The sequence below is a fragment of the Grammomys surdaster genome, unplaced genomic scaffold (genome assembly GCF_004785775.1).
Source record: "Grammomys surdaster isolate TR1022 unplaced genomic scaffold, NIH_TR_1.0 267, whole genome shotgun sequence".
Taxonomy (NCBI): Eukaryota; Metazoa; Chordata; class Mammalia; order Rodentia; family Muridae; genus Grammomys; species Grammomys surdaster.
The window spans coordinates 3,548,199-3,568,988 of NW_021604708.1; the positions used below are offsets into that span (position 1 = coordinate 3,548,199).

The window sequence follows — 20,790 nt, forward strand, 5'->3', positions numbered from 1 at the left end:
AGCAAACTTTTTATTAGTTCAACATCATTTGAGTGATAGTTGCACATGGGGCGGTGAAGAGGATCAGGATGAAGCACACACAGTCCAGTAGCCTGAGCTCACACTGGGTGAGATGAAGGAAAGGAAGGAGACCACAAGGCCAATGCTCAGGACTGTGTTGGTTTGAAAATACCAAAATGATTTCATACATTTAACTTTTGTCTGAAAAGAACATGGTCATATGAAGTTGAGCTATGAAGGATTTTCATGAAAGGCAGGAGACTATCAAGTTCATGCCCAAATTATGGCTATCATCATTTCCATGGAATGAAAAAAGGACAAACTAAAAACAAAAACAAAAACAAACAAACAAAACGAAGAACAACACTGATCAATATAATTCCATCCATGTTCACACGATTGAGAGGGTTCTTCTCATCAGATTAAGTAGAGAAAATATTAAGTGTGTTTCTTAGAAAAATTTTCCTAGTATAAAGTAAGAAGATGCAGTGGAATAACATTATCCAGGCAATAGTCTTCATTTCTCTTACTGGACCAGGAACTGTAGGAAATATCCTAGTATTCATGAGTCACGTGTATACTTTTGCCCTGGGTATTGCAAAAAAGCCTGTTGACCTTATTATCGTCCACTTGGCATTTTCTAATATGGTCTTTATTTGTAGCACAGGGGTCAGAGATGTAGCCACAGTGTTCTATTTCAGAAACTTCCTAGGAGATGTTGGCTGTAAAGCTGTGGTTTATCTGGCAAGGATGGCACGGGGATTTTCTATCTGTACCACCTGTCTCCTCTGTGTGGTCCAGGCTGGCACCATCAGTCCCAGGATCACCCTTTGGACAAAGCTCAAACCACAGACATCATGGCAAGTTCTTCCCTTTCTCCTTGTCTTTTGGATTGTTAATAGTCTCGTAAGCTCCAACTTACTCTGCTACATCAAAGCAGGCAGTGGCTTGAACAGGTCTGTAGCTTCAATGTCCATTGGCCACTACTATATGCTACAATCTGGACACATCATCAAGTGGCTTTTCCTCTGTCTCATGACTGCTCGTGATGTCATCTTTCAGAGTCTCATGGGCTGGAGCAGTGGGTCCATGGCTCTCCATCTGTATAAGCACCACAAGCGTGTCCTCTACCTTTATAGCTCCAGATATGCAAACAACTCCCCTCGAGAAATCAGAGCTACATGGAGTGTTCTCATTCTTATGACTTGTTTTCTTGTCTTCTATTGGGTAGATTTTATTCTCTCTTTCTACATAGGTTTCACAGAGACACAAAATTTTACTTTACTAAATATTAAAATATCTTTGGAACTTGGTTATGCTAGTATCAGCCCCTTTGTTCTGATCAGCAGATATGTCCGTGTTCCTAATGTCTTGCATGCTCACTGAGAAATATAAAAATTACAATCTACAGCCATTTTCTATGTTAAACATATGTACATTGTTAACTGCTTTGTCGTGATGAATTTTAGAGGTAAGCATGTTTGCTGGGGGGGCATACTATCTGCTATGAAGCATAGGCTGAACTTGAGGTGCCTTGGGATGCCAAATGCTGGGATTACAGGCATTCCCCTCCAAACTGACATTTATCATAATTTCATATCACAACATTAAATTAAACATTATAATAATACATTTCATTTTCTTCAGAAGTCTGGCACCATACATTCTTAAGTTCAGGGTTTCTAGGAAGGTAGACACCTGATTCTTATCATTTTCTGAAACCACCATTCCTGTCATGTGACTTTTAGCTTGTTCTTAGCACTGGGGATATTATGCTACTGTCAGAAATCAGTATTTCAGTTTTTATTCCAAAGCCAGAGCATGAGAGCAAGGTAGGGTAGGTGGAGTTGAGGAGGTGACTTATTGGAGCTGAGCTTGCAGGGGAGAGTGAAGACAACAGTGAGACAAATGAAGTCACCAGAGCAGGACACTTGGGGTCAATAAGTGTATGACACAGCTGGCTTCCAAAACTGCTAAGTGCTAAGAAACCTACTGTTGATGCAGAGGGACAGTTTTAACTAGATAAGGCCTTAAAGTGACACAATAGAGCCTGGGAAACAGCCTCTCTCACATGGTGCCATGGCTGGTCTGGAGACCATGCTCCTGGCCAGGCCTCACTGGTACACTGTTCTGTAAACATCTCATTGTCAGACTGTTAGCACTGGAGCTTCCAGCTCTGGCTCCGGGTCACTAACTATGGCCTGTACTGAACATCCCAATGTTTGCTAGACCTCCATGCCCCTTGAATCCCAGACTCTATCTTCCCTTATGCTATGCAGAAATACCTTGTTGTCCCACAGACAAAGGAACCACAGTGAGAAGGGAGCACAGGGGATCTGCTTAGTAAAACCAAGATGGCACAGCCTTGCCAAGCAGCAAGACATTGGTGCTGCCAAACACTCCACAGCCTCCAGGACTGGAGGACTGAGAGGATCCAGAAATTGAATCGACCCTGCATCCTCAAGACACTGTACTGCATCCCAGGGAGGCTCCTGACTGCTCTGAGCTGTGTGAGTGCCACTCCTGAAGGGATGCAGGGCTATGAAAGCCTGCTCATCAAAGCTGCCCATCAGCTCACTGCAGTTCCTCACCAGGATAAACAGAAAAAACCCAAACATTTCTTTCAGGGAGTGGAGCTGAACCGCTCTCTCTGCAGCTGAGCTGTGCCTGGAAAGGAATAAAGACTGCCTGAACTCCTTGCCTGACCCAAGAGTGAAACTCTGCAGACTAAAGAAAGAGATAGGCTAGGCTGTGGGTCTCTAAAATACTGCTTTTTTCTGAAATAAACTAGGTTTGTAATGTTTTATAATATAGATTAAAGACCACTATTGTGGTTAGTCTCTCTGTCAATGTGTCACAAATTGAATTGTCTGAGTAAGGAGGTTCACCTGAAGAATTGTTCTGTCTTGAGGGATGTGGGAAAATGTACTCCAAGTGTGGGTGGCCCTGTATGGCATGAGCCAAGGTTAAAAGTGTGTGTCAGAGGGAAGACCATTCTGCCTCAGGCTTGGTTGGCCTTCCCTCATGTCTCTGAGTTGTTGTTCTGTTCCTCCTGCTGGAGCTGATTCCCTTGCTGAGAGCAGGACCAACAGTTCTCTAGGAAACTTCCAGACTTCTGGAGACACATTGGTACTAGTGACAACTGCCTATGAACTAACAACCAGTTATGACCTCCAGTGAGACAGCTATGGTGAGGCTTACAGGCTCAAGTACCAGGCAGAATACTTGGTCTTAGCATCTCCCATGTGATTTAGGGTATTTTACTACTTTAAAGCTGACTTAATAACTTCTAGCAGTATATATGTACTGCTAGCCTCAAAAAAGAACTTTACTACTGATGTTCACAGGTAGATAAAGAACACAACATCTATGTTTGGAACTTCCTCAGGAAGCAGAATCCCAGGGAGCTGAGCATCATCTAGTCTATTTCTGTCTAACAAGGGCTATCAAAAAGAGAAGCAAGTGACTTGGTGTGTATATGAGAGAGGTTGGTCCCCTACCAGGGACACAGGCTAGCACTTTGGGAGGGTGAAAATAACTCAGAAAATTGGTGAAACTCAGTGCAAGGAAGCTTGGTTAATTGTTCATTTTCTCACCTCACATCCTTTCTCTCAAAATAATTAATCCCTCATTAAGCTGGAAATTACTTATGAGCAAAACAGATGCTGTAACTGTGGGAGAGAGGGAAGCTGTACTTCAGGGACTGAGGCCCTGCAGTGGCCTTTCTTCCCCCTGACACTGTGACAATATGAAACCTGAAGTCTGTAGTACTTGATGGCATCCAAGAGCCCCACAGATCCAGACAGTACAAATATGACCTGGCAAGTGTCACCTTCCCAAAGCTGCCCCAGAGCCTGTCTGCACCACAGAGGTCCAGGTGAGTACATGGAGGTAGGATCTTAGATCCTCTCAGCTTTGTCATGAAGAAATTCATTAAGCTGAAGCCTTTCTCTGACTAAGCCAGGGAGTAGTTGAGAGGCTCTGTGAGCCTTGGGCCCTCCACATTCCTTCTGACCCTGACAGGTCTGGTCCCTGGGTTTAGAAAGATCAAAAGAGACAAATTCCTGAAGATACAGAAATGGGACAGAAATGCTGAGGGACTGCAGAGCATCCTCAGGCTGGAGTCAGGACAGAGCTCTAGGTAGATTTCGAGGTTACCTCCTTATCTTTTAAAAGGATTCAGTAAGACAGAGAAGATTTTCATATGTCTATCAAATCCTGGAGACAACCATAATACACTCTATTAAGATGCATACTAGAGAAATTGTCACAAGATCATTGTCCAAGTGTAGCCTGGTTAACACAGGGAAACTCTGCCTCAAAAATAACGACAAAAGAAAAGAAAAACTCTTTTTATTAGCCTCATGTTTGCCAGTGTTGTGGCTTCAACAGTGTCGCTGGAGTTTGTAGGTTGTACTTTTCAGTTTTGATGCATTTCCATTTTCGAAATACAGGCATGTTTTTTTTTTACAATAACATAACTCCTAAGTTCATGGTTTTCCTTTTATTCCTATCCTTGAAGTCTCTGAATTATATCACATAATATTATGTACATTTATTAACTATAGTCATTGTATGACTGCTAGCTATAGAAAAATATAAGCCACTAAGTGTACTAGTTACTCTCACCATCTTGAGAATTCCTGCTGTTAAGGATCCAGGCTGTGAACTAGTACATCCTGAAACATCTCATCTTAACTTTATCCCAGTGCTAAGCCGCGAACAGCAATACTCTCTTTGTTATTTGCTTACTTGCTTGCTTGACTGTTTTAGAAAACCAGCATGAAAGGATATAGCCTGCCTAAAGCTCTTGGAAAGACACACCATTTATGGTATCATCCATGTATCTAAACACAAGTTTATCCTGTGTTTTAAATTAATTTTTTATAGCATTTCTCAAGATAATCTGGAAGATGAGTCGCCCCTTCCATCTCTGAAAATCCATTTCTGTAGAAAGGAATCATGTATTGGAATATAATAATCTGCTCTCAAATACAATTTAAAGTTTGGAAAGGGTACTAGAAGATGGGAAAAGCAAACATTAAATGAGCAGGAGAATGTTAATATTTTCTGGGGAGATGGGGTGAATTATTACAGGGATTTTGACAGATTCTACTCTCTTACTGATCACTAAATACCAAACATGTTAATAAATGCTGATGTACTTGGTATTGATGTCTGAGACATATTTCATTAAGTACAGAGATTTAGGATAACACTGGGATATCTAGGATGCACAGATACAAATGATAATTACCTCTTTGGCAGAGGAGCTATTGAAAGGCAAATTAAAGTCATGAGGCCACCTAGACCCAAATATAGCATCAAGACTAGGTTCATGAGAGTCGCACTTTAAATCACCAAGGCAGACATAAAAGCAATCCTGTTATTTTAACAGGAAGTAGATCAGGGAACAGAGGCATTCCAAGTACTCAGAATATAAGCAAACCCATAGAGACTCTGAAATATTCAGATGTCTCTTATTTTAGAAAAGGTGTCCAAAGCTTACCATAAATCCCAAGTAATGACAGTGGAATTCCTGAACATGAAGAAAACATCTTGTAGAGGTCTAAGTCCTGGAATCAGCATGGACTGATGTAGAACAAAGCAGCCTGCCTGACAAACAGGTTGGAAGAGAAACAAGAAGAGAAGCAGTCTGTAAAGCAAACTGACATAACTGCTGCTCACAAGGCCCCACAGAGACAAATGCTACCATGACCTCTTAGCTGGGAGAGTCCCTACTCATGACTGTATCCCCCAACATATTGTATGCTTCTGCAGGCAGCCATACTGAGAATCCTTAACTCATAAACTACACTCATCAAATGGCATCAGCTAACACCTGATGAATCCCCTTCTCCCATCCCCCTTATCTGCAACAGTAGGTCCATGGCAGCTCCATGCTTCCTTAAGTGCTCTGAGGTCAGTCCTTGGGGTCAGAGATGCCCCGAGTCTTCAATTGGGATGACAGCTCTATGCTAACCACCATACTAGGAAGCACCACAGCATTCCTCTAAACACCTTCCCAGGTTGCAACCTGGTGGTTACATAAATTTTTCAACGTTTCTTTTGATGATTCAGGGTTAACTATATAGCTAAATTTGGAAAGGTTAAGCTATTTGACTTGACGTTGAGGACTAACATTAAAAGGGCCAGTGACTGAGATGTAAAGTGAATAAGTAAAATAATAATAATAATGATGATGATAATAATAATAAAAATAATTAACATGCAAAAATAACTAGTGAGCATTTATGTAGAGTGAAATCATAGAATGGTCAGTATATAAACTTTTAAAATATAAAATGTAGATATTGGGGCTTGTGAGATGGCCTAATGGTAAGAGCACTGGTTGCTCTTCCAGAGGTCCTCAATTCATTTCCCATCACTGAAATGGTAGCTCAGAACCATCTATAATGGGATCAGATGCCTTCTTCTGTCATGCAAACATATGCAGAAAAGCAGAGCACTCATATACATAAATAAACCTAAAGAAAAAACATGTAGAAATTGAAGTTTTGAAGCAAATGCAAATCTAGAAATTGTTATTCTAATGAATATGCAAGAGAGAAAGAAATATTGAACATAGAGGAGATAATATGAAAGGTATTATTAACTCTGTCAGATGTTACAGGTGTTGAGCGGCAGAGTTTCCCAGTGTCTGTGTGCGATGCGGGTAAGGCAGACAGGTTCAGCATGAGCCTCGGGCTTTGAGAATTGGGTGGAGAAATATGAAGGAATACAATGAGGAACAGGAAGAAATTTTGGTTGGGGAAACTTGGAGTTCAATTTAACTATGCTGATAGCTAACAAGGACAATGCACACACACACACTGACACACACTCACACACACATTTGAACAAGTCATTTTGCTATTGTAGAGCTAAAAATAAAAATCTTCTTTAAAACTTGAGATTTGAATAGTCATTATAAAACTAACCTGTCAGAGCACACATAATATTCCAGAGTCCACAGGGAAAGGACGAGTTTCAGGGACCTCATCTGTCACATTACATGTGTTCTTGGCTGCTTCATGAATTCCAGAAAATGCTATTATGTAAAATGTTTTTCAGATCCATGTCTGGCATTACTAATATTTTCTTGAAAAAGTGTTTACATCCTCAAAAGAAATTTTCTACCTAGGAAGTAAAAATGATTTTGCAGTTTATTAAGGAAACATTTTTTCTCCTCATGACTGTGTTTGGCATTCTGGGAAACATGTCTGTTTCTGTGAATTATATGTTCAGTTGGTGGGGAAGCCCTGAGAAGAAACCCATACACCTTATTCTCACTCACTTGGCTTTTACAAATATCATACTTCTGCTTTCAAAAGGATTGCAAAAGACAATAATATTTTTTGGTTTGAGAAACTTCCTGGATGACATAAGCTGTAAGGTCATTGTTTACCTGGAGAGGGTGGCCCGGGGCCTCTCCATCTGCACCAGCAGTCTCCTCACTGTGGTCCAGGCCATCATCATCAGTCCCAGAGCATCTGGGTGGAGCAAGCTCAGGCCAAAGTCTGCATGGCACATCCTTCCATTCTTCTCATCCTTTTGGATATTTAATGCTTTAATAAGTATGAACCTAATCCATTCCATCAAAAGTATAAGCCTGAATATGTCACAGCTTAAGAATGGCAATAGCTATTGTTACTTTACACTAGAAAGTCAGAAAATAAAATGGATTGTTCTCCCTCTCATGGTCCTGAGAGATGCAGTGTTCCAGGGTGCCATGGGAGGGGCCAGTGGCTACATGGTGTTTCTTCTCCACAAGCATCACCAGCATGTCCTCTATCTTCAGAACTCCAAGCTTCTCTACAGAACTCCCCCTGAGCTGAGAGCTGCTCAGAGTGTCCTCCTTCTGATGCTCTGTTTTGTTTTCTTCTACTGGAGTGATTGTGCTCTTTCTCTGTTTCTAAGTCTGTCATTAGGAGACAGTTCCTTGATGATAAATATTCAAGAGTTTCTGACCCTTGTTTATGCAATCCTCAGCCCCCTTGTGCTGATTCACAGGGATGGGCTTATACCTGAATGTTGGCATTCTAAGTGAAGAGAAACTAAGAAAATATATCTCTCTTATTAAGTGTGAAAGAACTCTCAGTTCTGCAATATTGTGGGTAACACAAAGTCTCACAAACAGTTTAAGCATGTGGTTATTCTCAAACAATCTCCCTGGTGACTCAAATCTTGCACTGAGTGTAGTCTTAGCAAATTATAATGCTAAGGAAATTTCATTCCTATATATTGCTACCTTTTTGAAGGGGCTTTATATTTTTTAACTTTTCTATATTTGTGTTCATTTGTTGTGTATGAATAGTTTGCCTACATGTATGGAGCCTGCAGCTGCTGGGAAAGATCATCAAATACCCTTTGACTGACTGGCATTAAACAGATGGCTCTGAAAAACAATATGATTGTTAGAAATTGAGCCTGTGCCCTCTGGAAGAACAACCATCTCTCTTAACTGATGAACTATCTTTCCAGCACCAAGAAAGTAGCTTTAATTAGGATTTTAAAATCTGGTTTTATTACTACCATGACTGGAAGCATGCAGGTGATTTTGATAGATCTTATCAAAATTCATAGTGATTAAATCATGTTTGTCCAATCCTGACCTTGTGCTTGCTAAATGTTAATACAATGAGGCTGTTTTAGGCTACTTCAAAGTGTCTGTACATATCCATCTCCAGAAAAGATTTTACAAGACTGTGAAAGAATGACATGTTCTGTACATTTAATCAAGAGGGACCCAACGCACCAGTCACAGAGCTTAAATGTCCTGAAACATTTCATTAGTGTTATATTCTTGAAGGTTCTCTACAGGAATGAAGACTGCAGAGATGGGCTAAAGTAGTTAACAAATAAACAGTGAACTTTCATTTAATATTTGTCTATGTTGATTAAAAAATGTGATTAAAAAAAGGCAATTGCCTTTTGTAAGTGACTGAAGCAGACCAAGGCTGTTTGCAGCTGCCCTTTGTTAATGCCCAAGTGCGCTCCACGGCAACATCTAGCTCTATCACCAAAGAGCTGCAAAAGGATCTGATAATGATGATGATGCTTAGATGTACCAGAAAGAAAGAAAAGATAAAGATTAAAGATGTCATTGCTGTGAGAGAAAATGCCCAGATACTGTTGGAGACTGCAGAGAATAAGTGCACACAGACACTGTGGTCCAAAGGTCATTTAAGGTCACGTGTCCTCTCCCACCCTGGCCTGGGTAAAAAGAGCAGCACCTGTGATAGTGGATCCAGTGCGCTGCTACACAGGACTCTTCATTGTCTGAGGAGCAGTGGTGTGGGAGGGGCTGTTAACATTATGTTAGAAATGCTTCCCTTCACTTTTACCCCATTACTCGGGCATTCCTTGTCTGTTATTAGAATTATACTTTAGGGCTAAGCAGGACTGTTTTCCTCTGTATTCCAGCACTTGGGAGGACTGCAACTTTGAAGCCAGTCAGTTCCTACTTGTGAGACTTTGTGTCTTGTGTTTCTTTAAAGGAAAAAAAGAATAAAATGGATATATGTCCTTGCACATGAATGAAACTTCCCTAATTTACTGAAACAGATGCATATCAAGGTGTAAGAATCACAGAGAATAAGAAAATAAATACTCCATGTCATTAAGTAGACAAAATACCAAATGTTCAGATTATAGAAAAGTTATTGAAATCTTCAAGACAGAAAAAAAAAGTTACTTTTTTTCATTGTCTTCTATAATTTTATTTTTTTGTTTTGATTTTTCATTTTTTTTTACTTTATTATTTATTTATTTATTTTTTCAAATTGTAATTTTTACTTATTCACACAGGGGTTATAAACACAAAAAAGGCAGGATGTGGGGAAGGGAATGACACTGGAACGTGGGTGTTCAGGGGGAATACAGATATCTTTCAGAACAGGGTATCCACTGGGTGAAGGTTCAGGGGACAGGTCACTATGACTCTGCCTATGATTCACTTGTCCTTATCTAAGTTGGTATTATCTGCCAAGGCTACCTATTTACAAGGTCTATGACTACTCAGGCTGGTAAATTTCCACAAAAGCTGCCTGTTTACAATAGCTTATAGCCATCTGTTTCAATGTTTTTCCACAGAGACTCAAGACTTGGTGTTAGTATACATGTATGACAGGCCTATTGCTGATTTTAGGCCTATGGCTGATTTTAGGCCTTCAGTGTGTAATCAGGGCTGCCCCTGACACCTCCTCCCTTCTCTAAGTATAGAAGGGCTGTGGCAATTCTAATCTTGGGAAGGCAGGGATAGAGGCCTGACCTCCAGTAATTGAAGGGGACATTGTAATAGCTCTGGTCCCCCTGTTGTTGTCCAGTGAGGCATGAGGGCCATACCCATCCTGATGTCTTTTTCCTGGAGAGGGGATACAAAAAGTTACTTATAAAGAGATAGCCAACAACAACAAAAAAAAACTGACTTCTCTATGGAGACTTCAATCAAAAGGATTCGGATCAGTATTATGCAGGGTTTGAAAGAACACAGATGTCAACCCAGTCAACCACAGAACAAAACTATCAATCATAATAGAAGGAGAGAGGAATGCTTTCCATAGTAAAAGCAGATTCAATTAATTTCTTAGCACTGAGCCAGCAGAAGATCTGGAAGGAATATTTAAGACTGATGGGAAGGTTAAACACACTCAAGATTTAATTAAAAGAGGTCTAATAAACCACTGAAAATCAACTAATTGCACATTGTTCATTTCAACTCCCCCTCCATTTCCACACTGACTTGTCTGTAGGGCAACCCCACGGATGCATTTTTCTTAGCTGAGGCTCCTCTTCCCAGATGAGTCCAGCATGTGTCAACCCGACAGGAAACTAAACAGCACACTGGCATTCCCTGACCAATTTGAAGGCTGCCGTTCCATGAAATTAATACACATTTTTCAATAATAACGATGAATATATACAGCCCTAATAAAAAGACAGACTAACACATTGGATTAGAAAACAGTGTCCATCTTTGTATAGCCTCATGAAGCACATCTTGCCATCTGCTAAATGTCACCTTAAGATAGCATGATGGATAGCGTGATGTGTTAGAAGAAAATGGAACCATGAAGCAAGCAGTCATAGATGTTCTAGTATCTGACAATATAGGCTTCGAAACCAAAATTACTCAGAAGGGCTGATTTGAAACACTCATTAAACAGAATATTGGCCAAGAAGATAGTTTAATTGTAAACATTCATGTGCTAAACATAGGGTATCCAAGTTTGTAAAAGAAACTTAAAATCACATATTGATCTTCACAGAGTGACAGTATCAGTCTCTCTGTCATTCATATAAATCTAAATAGAAAATCACTGGAGGCAAATAAAGCCACAAACCTAATGGGCTTAAGGTGTTTATAAACTATTCCACCCAAACACTAAAGAATATACTTTCGTCTCAGAAGCACATAGAAATTTCTCCAAAATTGAATACACACTAGGACAAAAAGCAACTCTCAACAGATTCATAGGAGAGTTGAAATGACCCTGTGCATCCTATCTGAGCACATAGATTGAAGCTAGCTAGCACTAACAACAGCAGACACAGCAGTAAGTATACAAACACATGGAAACTGGACACCTCACTACTGAATGGAAAGTCTTAACCAAGACAGAACCAAGAATGAGAAAGGAAACATTTTAGAATTGAATGAAAATAAAAATTAACATACCCAAATCTATGGAATCCATTGAAGGTGATTTTGTTTTTTGGGGTCTAGGTGTGTTTTGTTTTTATTGAAAATAGATTCTTCTCTCATACAACGCACACAACTGCACAGTAGTTCTTCCCTCTACACCTCCTAGCTCACCCCCCCCCGACACCTCCCTTTTCCCCATATCTACTCCCCTCCATTTCCACACTGACTTGTCTATAGGACAATTTCATGGATGCATTTTTCTCAACTGAGGCTCCTCTTCCTAGATGAGTCCAGCATGTGTCAACCCAACAGGAAACTAAACAGCACACTGGCATTCCCTGACCAATTGTATGAAAGAGGAAGAGTCTCTTCTTGACCCAGCAAATGTTTCCTGCTTGTCTCTTCCTGAGAAGAAGGCCTTGTGAGTATCCTAAGTTTGGGGAGTTTTCCTGGACTTGTGAGTCTCTGTGATCTGTCTAGGAGGGAATTTTTCAACTTGAAGGAAACAGCTATGCAGCAGTGCCCCATGATGCAATCTGTTGGTGTGAGGTACTTTCATAGAAGTTTGTACAGAACTGGTGGCCAGACTGTAAGTTGGAGTATCAAACCCACACAGCATCCTTTGAAGAAGAGCTTTATCCCTTGTACTTTCTGGGACCATCATTAATAGTCTTTAATTCACCTGAAATTGTATTTTTAAATCACTTATCCTTACAAGGTTCCCTAGTACTTTGGAAACAGTACCATTAGTGACCAGAGAAGACCCCTCTGCTGTTGGGAGTTAGCTGCTCTTACTGGTCACCTCCACTCTGCCCCGTAAGCTTAACCCAGATGAACATGGTCTCCTGACATCCTTCTTTCTCATTTTCCCCCTATGCTCACTGTTTCTGGGGAGCTTGTGGGCCATACTATAGAGGCACGCTTTGCAGATTCAGTGAATTGAGATAACATACTCTTTATGTAAACCAGTAGCAAGTATTTAAGAACCCTTTTTTAGACTCACCTTCAACCCACCCCACTCCTCACCCCCATCCCAGGTCTTGTGACTTGGGGCTAAGGTGGAAGATACTTAAGTGACACTATGATGCACAAATATATGATGGATACACAGGCAAGGCAGAATAGATGGTGGGGAGATGGGAGACAAAGAGAAGCAGAGCAGAACAGTTTGTGCATTGTGGAGAGAGGAGGAACTGGCAATGCTAAGATGCTGAAGAACACACCAATATGACGAGCCTGTGCAGCCACCTGAGGATATGTTTTTGTTTGTGCTGCAGCTGAGGACCATGTCTGGTCCATGGCCCTACCATAGCTGGAGTCTTTTTGATGCCATGGTCACTGAGGGACATTTAGAAGCTCTTTGTATGGGCTGTTGCCTGGGGCCATGTTTATGTCCAGGGGCCATTTTTCTCCCTGCCTAACAGCTTTGAGTGGCTTGTGCTGCCATCTGGAGTCATGGTGGTGTCCAGACTCAGGCTGCTGCCAAGTGTCATGACCACAGGATCTCCATGACCCTGGGTAAATACAGGATAACTGAGAGGAATCTCGTGAGGATCCAGTATTGATGATGTAGCAGATGTCAGAGGCCTTGAACCAGACCACGGATTGATTGTAATGAACCTTTGCAAGGTAAGCTATTTGGGCAAAGGGGTTTACACACCACATCTCCCAGTACCACTACAGTGAATGAATGTGTGATGGAGAGGCAGGAGAGACTGCGGAGCAGAGTGGTACAAGTAAGGCAGAACTGGAGATGCCAGGGCAGTGACTGGAGGAGAAAAGGCTGCAGTTGATAGAGGGGCAGGTCACACCCAGAGGTGTTGGGGCGGCTTTTTAATTTTAATTTTATTTGTTTATTTTTCTTTAGAGGTGAGATTACAAGGGGGTGTGGATATAGAATGATGGGAAATGAGTAGGACTGGATGCATTATGTGAAATTCCACAACAATCAACAAAAACTATATTAAGAAGAATCATACTCTAAAAGTACTCGTCAGTATTACTGTGTGTCCCTGTGTCTGTATTTCACTCAATTCTCTGTGATAATACACAGTGTTCTTATTCTAGTTTGGGAAACAGAAAGAAAGAAAGAAAAGTGAAAAAAAAAAGACTCAAAAGAAAGAAGGCAACAGTGCTTCCCTTTGGAAGGCCACAGTGGCTCATGTACTTAATAATAGCTCAGGAGGCGGCAGCAGAGGAATCTCTGAGTTCCAGGCCAGGTTGTTTTACATAATGAGTATCTATGGATACACAGAATAAGCCTGTCTCAATTATAATGACAATGATGATGACAATAATAATGCATTATGCTTAGGAGTACCAGAAAGAACGAAAAGGTCAAGAGTAAAGATCACACTGATGTGAGAGAAAGTGCTCAGATATGATTGTGTGTGTGTGCTCGTGTACACACACACACAGAGACACACTCTCTCACACACACACCCCACACCGTGGTCCAAAGGTCATTTGGGGCCACGTGTCCTTTCTGGCCTGGGTAAAAAGCAGCGCCTGTGACAGTGGATCCAGTGCACTGCTACATAGGACTCTTCATTCTAGACATTATAAATGAGCCAAAGCTCCTACCCTGCCATTACACTTTATCTCTATGAAATAATGAGCATGGCCATGTACAGCATTTTCCTGTTGTAAGTCTCAAAAATCAAGTATTTTTGTATGATTATGCTTTAGAAAAGGAAATCCAGGGGGAAAGATCCAACAAATTCTTATCTTGATAAAATTTGCCAAATGATTCCTGGACCTTAATACTTGTAAAAACAGTCTTCTAGATTGACAGTTAAATCTCTTCATGAGGGTAGAGTAGAGAATGCGGTGTCCCTGTCATTCTAAGAGATTGTGAAGGAAAGGTCTGTTCAAAGCCTCAGTTGACCATGATTTGTGTCTGAAAGAGAGTCATCTGCCTAAGCTGCTGGGATGAGATTCGGTTTCACACAGAACTCAGAACTCAGAGATCTTTCCAACATATTTGTTAGCAAAGTGATAAATGAGACTTCTCAAGGTTTTCATCTCCCAGCATGCATAGCAACATTCACCCTGATGTCCACCTCAGTGAATCATAAGAGGTGATAAGAGGCCTGAGAATTGAATGACCAGGGGTCAGAAATACTCAAATGTTTAGCATCAAGGAATTGTTCTCTAAAAAGAAACTTAAATGTAGGGAAAAACCACAATCTATCCAACAGGAGAAAAGAAAACACATCAGGAGGAGGAGGACAGCAAATAGAGGGAGATCTTCAGGCTCTCTGCAACAGCATCAAGTAGGATCCTCAGACTGGGGAAAATCTCTTTGACCTTCTGGCTCTCTTTAGAAAGTAGCTGTACTGAGCACTCTTACTCAGCATGATGTATTCATGCTGACTTTCTGGTGGAATGGGAAGTTTTTTGAAACCTTCAAACTCACCCCTGGTGACCAGTTCCTCTAAGGCCAAAGCTCCTAATTTATAGTAAATTTGTTTACTCACCTCAATTCAGACGGAACAATTATTTTTGCACATTTTTAAACATAGCTTGGGTGAACAGATGTTTTTTTAATGCCATCCTAGGAATAGAGAAATGACAAGGAAATTCTGAAGATGAAAGCTGGCAAGCTCTAAGTACCCACACCTTCATATTTCTGATTATATGAGGAACCAGCCACTAGCAGGATTCACAAATGGAGGTAGATCTGTGAGGACCTGATCTGAAGCTGGAAAGGGGTTGAAGCATGCCTAAAATCCCCGATTTTCTCATCCTGAGAACAGGAGTTTAGCTGCGCCCCTGCTTTGCTATGGCGCCAACAGACTCCAGCAGATAGACTTCCTCAGGTGTGGACCTTTCTGGTGCATGTAGCAACTGATAAACTCATGTATCTCCAAGGCTATGAGGGCCAGTGCTTGTTTATCTGACCTATGAAACATCCTGGGCTGGACTTCCTTTCTTTTCTATATGACCGATAAGGTTCCTTCCCCTGGCCCCTGCTGATCCTGAGTATGCAAATGAAGCACCCTCCATGTTCTTGCCCCAACCAATAACATGCCAACACATGGATCCAACCAGCCATTCTCCCTGAGATATAAATATCTTCTGTTCTCCCAACCTCTCACTACCCCCCTACCCACCCAAATAAGGAGCCTTCTGACACAGTCTCCTGAGTGTTCTTTCCTGTCAAATTCTCCACATCCTGCTAGTGCTCAGTAGTTTGACTATACCAGGACAAAGAGGGACTCAAGTCCAGTATTTTTTGAGGGCTGTAGGCTGCATAACTATCTACAACAGACTGAAGGTTCTATTTTCTTTATTTAAATTCTACTCATTGGTAATGTTGTGTCATTTAGTAAAGATTTGTCTGAATGCAGCTGACTTATTTCATTTAGTATAATATTCCTCTACTCCACCCTAGTGACATGCAATGTGTCCAGCCTAAAGAAATGATAAAGTTTGAGGTAATGTTTATAGCAATCTGATTCCAAATCTCTTGTGAGTTAACCGAATGGCATGATTGATTTTTTCCCCCCTGGTTGCCTTTACTTTCCTTCACTTATTTAGATTTGAAACTATTTTCATTGTGTATTAAAATTTTAACTTATGTTCTGATTAATATTTTGCTTTTTCCAATCTACTCTGACTTTCAGAAAGAAATTCAAAAATAGCAACTCTATGTGCCACTCAGAGTCCAGGCCATCCTTGTCAAGCTCTCTCAACAATTATACATTTCTGTCTATCTTTTTAAAAATTTTTAAATAAATTTAAAGTTTATTTTGTGCTTTCCTGCGTGTGTTTATGTGTGTATCTCAGCATGCGTGTGGCGGTCAGAGGACAGCATGTAGGAGTTAGTTTTCTTCTTCAGAGACAGATCAGGCTGTCTGGGTGTCAGCAGGTGCTTTTACTCACTGAGTCATCACTCCAGCCCTCTGTCTATTCTTAATATTAAACAATATCTCCATCACTCAGATTAAACACATCTTTCTTCACTCCTTCTCCATGTTCTTACATCACTTCCTTTAAAATCAAATTACACAGACTGACTAAGAAGGTGTTATTCGTCTGGTTCTTTACATCAGACACTTAGAAAAAGACTTTAATATAAGATCTATAAGAATAACATGAGCAATGGATGTTACCTACAGACAAGTCACATTTACAGCAGAAAGACAAGGAGCTGGAGGGATGGTGGAGAGACCTGCTCCTCTTGCAGAGAACCCTGCTTCTTTACCCAACACCCACATCATAGGACACATGAGAGCTTGTAGCTTTAGCTCCTTGGGACCTAAAACTCTCTTCAGGCCTGTATGGGTACCTATAAAAATGAGCCATACATTCACACAGACACATACTCATAAATAAAATTAAATCTTCATATTGGCAAAACAAGCTAATTAGTAAGCTAAAGCACAATACAATATACATCACTTAAATATTTTGTAAATACAGTGCAACCATTCAAAAACAAATATCTATTAATCATAGTAAAATAGATCCATGATGAAACCAAAATGTTTTAGGCGTTTCAGTTTCAGTCAGGTATGGAATATGGGTTTTTTTTGTAATTGTATAAATCTATCTCTAACAATTCAACAATGTCATGTTCAGTAATTATATCATAAGTAATTTTCAGAATATACCCATCAGATTCTTAGAATCATGTCAATAGCTTAATGTATGGAAACAATATAAGAAATTAAGCACTGAATCCTTCATTGAACTGACTGTAGAGTCAGATCCTTCTGCAGCTCTTCGGTGATACAGAGCTTCAGGGTGCTGTGCAGAGCACCTGGCATTAACAAAGGGCAGCTGCAAACAAGCCTTGCTAGATTTTAGTCACACTCATTGATTCATTTTGAAAAAGACAAATGCTCATTTTAAAATCAACCTAGAAACTACAAACAGATATAGAATAAAACTTTACGGTGTGCTTGTTATCTAGTTTATGCTATATTTCCAGTCTATTCCTGCAGAGAACATTCATGAATAGAACACAAATGAAATGTTTCCAGGCATTTAAGTTTTGTGGCTGCTGCATTTGGCTTCTGTTGACTAACTTCATGGTACATACCATTCTTTCACAATTCTATAAATTCTTTTCCATGGATGGATTCTTACACTTTGAATAACCACAAAAAAGCCTCATGGTACTAACTTTTAGCAAGGACAGTGTCAGTACAAATAAGGAATTCTTGGAATACCATGATCAAACCACTATGAATTTTGAAAAATTTACCAAATCCATTTTCATGTTTCCAGTCATGATAGTAATAAAGCTATTCTTACAAATTGTAATTAAAGCTTATTTCTTGGGGCTGGAGTGATACGTCAGTCATTAAGAGCACTGGCTGGCTTTTAGTGGTTCAATATTTAATTTCTAGGAACCATATTTTGTTTTAGAACCATTTATCTAACTTCAGTCAGTGACAGGGAATTTGATCTCTTCCATTATCCAGAGGCCTCAGGCATGCTCATGCTAAACAATCCTAAGTACAGGCAAACTCTTCATAAACAATAAATATATGCAAATATAAAAAGTCGTTAAGTCCCTTCAAAAGAGTGACTGTAATTAGCTATGATCTCCCTTGCTCAAGACTGTAAGTCACCAAGATTATTCTCTAAGAATAAACACACAATTAAGCTGCAGTGTGGGATTTTTTCTTACCTACACATTGCAGAACTGAGTTCTTTCTTGCTTATTGAAAAGACAGAAGAGAGAGACATTTTCTCAATGTCTCCCAGTGAGCATGCCAACGTTCAGTCAGAAGCCCATCCCTGTGAATTAGCACAAGGGGGCTGAAAATCGCATAAACAAAGGTCACAAATTCATGAATATTTACCATCAACGAATACTCCCCTAAAGATAGACTTAGAAATAGAGAAAAAGCACAATCTGTCCAGTAGAAGAAAACAAAACAGAGCATCAGAAGAAGTACGCTTTGAGCAGCTCTCAGCTCAGGGGGAGTTCTGTAGAGAAGCTTGGAGTTCTGAAGGTAGAGGACATGCTGGTGATGCTTGTGGAGAAGAAACACCATGTAGCCACTGGCCCCTCCCATGGCACCCTGAAACACTGCATCTCTCAGGACCATGAGAGGGAGAACAATCCATTTTATTTTTTGACTTTCTAGTGTAAAATAACAATAGTTGTTGCCATTCTTAAGCTGTGACATATTCAGGCTTATACTTTTGATGGAATGGATTAGGTTCATACTTATTAAAGCATTGAATATCCAAAAGAATGAGAAGAATGGAAGGATGTGCCATGCAGACTTTGGCCTAAGCCTGCTCCATCCAGATGCTCTGGGACTGATGATGATGGCCTGGACCACAGTGAGGAGACTGCTGGTGCAGATGGAGAGGCCCCGGGCCACCCTCTCCAGGTAAACAATGATCTTACAGCCTATGTCACCTAGGAAGTTTCTGAAACCAAAAGCTGCTTTTGTCTTTGGCAATCTTTTTGCAAGAAGAAGTATGATGTTTGTAAAAGCCAAGTGGATGAGAATAAGGTGTATGGGTTTCTTCTCAGGGCCTCCCCACCAACTGAACATATAATTCACAGAAACAGACATGTTTCCCAGGATGCCAAACACAGTCATGAGGAGAAAAAATGTTTCCTTAATAAACTGCAAAATCATTTTTACTTCCTAGGTAGAAAAACTTGTTTCGAGGATGCAAACATTTTTTCAAGAAAGTATTAGTAATGCCAGACATGGATCTGAAAAAACACATTTTGCATAATAGCATTTTCTGTAATTCATGAAGCAACCATGGACACATATAATGTTGCAGGTGAGGTCCCTGAAACTCCTCCTTTACCTGTGGACTCTGGGATATTGTATGTGGTCTGACACGTGAGTTTTATTATGGCTATTTAAATCTCAAATTTTAAAGAAGATTTTTTATTTTTTTAGCTTTACAGTAGCACAATTGACTTGTTCAAATGTATGTGTGTATCTGTCTGTGTATGCATTGTCCTTGTTAACTGTCCACATAGTTGAATTTAAACTCCAAGTTTCCCCAACCAAAATTTCTTCCTGTTTCTCATTGTACTTCATCATATTTCCCCACACAATTTCCTAAGCCCAAGGTTCATGCTGAACCTGTCTGCCTTCTCCACATCACACACAGACACTGGGAAACCCTGCTGCTCAACACCTGTAACATCTGTCAAAGTTAGTAATACCTTTCATACTATCTCCTCTTTTGTTGGATATTTCTTCCCTTTTTGCCTCTTGATTGGCTTAACAATTTTTAGATTTGCATTTGGTTTTAAATCTTTAATTTCTACATTTTTTTTAGTTTTGTTTATTAATGCATATGAGTGCTCTGTTTTTCTGAATATGTCTTCATGACAGAAAAGAGCATCTGATCCCATTATAGATGGTTCTGGCCTACCATTTCAGTGATGGAAAATGAACTGGAAATCTCTCGAAGACAGCCTGGGAGGGTGTTTAGAGGAACCAATGGGACTTTCTTGGATGATGATTAGCAGAGAGATATGATGCCAGATTCAGGGCATCTGTGACCTCCCAGGATTGACCTCTGGGCACTTGAGAAAGCATGGAGCAGCCATGGACCAACTGTTGCTGATGAGGAGGATGGGAGAAGGGGACTCATGAGGTGTTAGCTGATGCCATTTGATGAGTGTAGTCTATGAGTTAAGCATTCTTAATATGGCTGCATGAAGCACAGTAGGTTAGGGCACACCATTGTGAGCAGGACTCTCCCATCTAAGAGGTCATGGTGGTATTTGCTTCTGTGGGGCCTTGTGAGCAGCAATTATGTCAGTTTGTATACAGCCTGATTCTCTTCCTGTTTTTTTCCCCAACCTGTTTGTCAGGCAGGCTGCTTTGTTCTACATCAGTCTGAACTGACTCCAGGACTTAGACCTCTGCAGGATGTTTTCCTTCATGTTCGTGAGCTTTATTATCATTACTTAGAGATGTGTTTGCGTGTACTCTGAGTACTGGAATACCTCTGTTCTCTGATCTACTTCCTATTAAATTTGAAGGATTACTTTTAATGCCTATGTCTTGGTAATCTAAAATGTGACTCTCATGACCTAGTCTTGATCCTATATTTGGGTCTTGGTGGCCTCATGACATTAGAAATGCCATTTACTGCCTTTCAAGTGTTCCTCTAACAAAGAGGTAATTATCACTTGT

General features: G+C 40.4%; 3 protein-coding genes across 3 annotated transcripts; 2 read left to right on the plus strand and 1 right to left on the minus strand.

Annotated features, from left to right (window-relative positions):
* The first annotated feature begins 450 nt into the window (after nt 1-450).
* Nucleotides 451-1,386, plus strand: LOC114628319 (putative vomeronasal receptor-like protein 4). Its single transcript, XM_028776286.1, has one exon. It carries the CDS (start codon nt 484-486, stop codon nt 1,384-1,386), a length of 903 nt encoding a protein of 300 aa, XP_028632119.1. The 5' UTR covers nt 451-483.
* A 5,662-nt stretch (nt 1,387-7,048) lies between these two features.
* LOC114628300 (vomeronasal type-1 receptor 4-like) lies at nt 7,049-8,050 on the plus strand. The gene has a single exon (XM_028776264.1). It carries the CDS (start codon nt 7,154-7,156, stop codon nt 8,048-8,050), a length of 897 nt encoding a protein of 298 aa, XP_028632097.1. The 5' UTR covers nt 7,049-7,153.
* A 10,271-nt stretch (nt 8,051-18,321) lies between these two features.
* LOC114628297 (vomeronasal type-1 receptor 4-like) lies at nt 18,322-19,375 on the minus strand. The gene has a single exon (XM_028776262.1). The coding sequence runs from the start codon at nt 19,258-19,260 to the stop codon at nt 18,322-18,324; it is 939 nt and encodes a 312-aa protein (XP_028632095.1). The 5' UTR covers nt 19,261-19,375.
* Between the last annotated feature and the right edge of the window lie 1,415 nt (nt 19,376-20,790).

What these genes read in the sequence shown, in the direction of transcription:
- LOC114628319 (XM_028776286.1), top strand. Translation starts at nt 484, where the DNA reads ATGCAGTGGAATAACATTATCCAGGCAATAGTCTTCATTTCTCTTACT.
- LOC114628300 (XM_028776264.1), top strand. Translation starts at nt 7,154, where the DNA reads ATGATTTTGCAGTTTATTAAGGAAACATTTTTTCTCCTCATGACTGTG.
- LOC114628297 (XM_028776262.1), bottom strand. Translation starts at nt 19,260, where the DNA reads ATGATTTTGCAGTTTATTAAGGAAACATTTTTTCTCCTCATGACTGTG.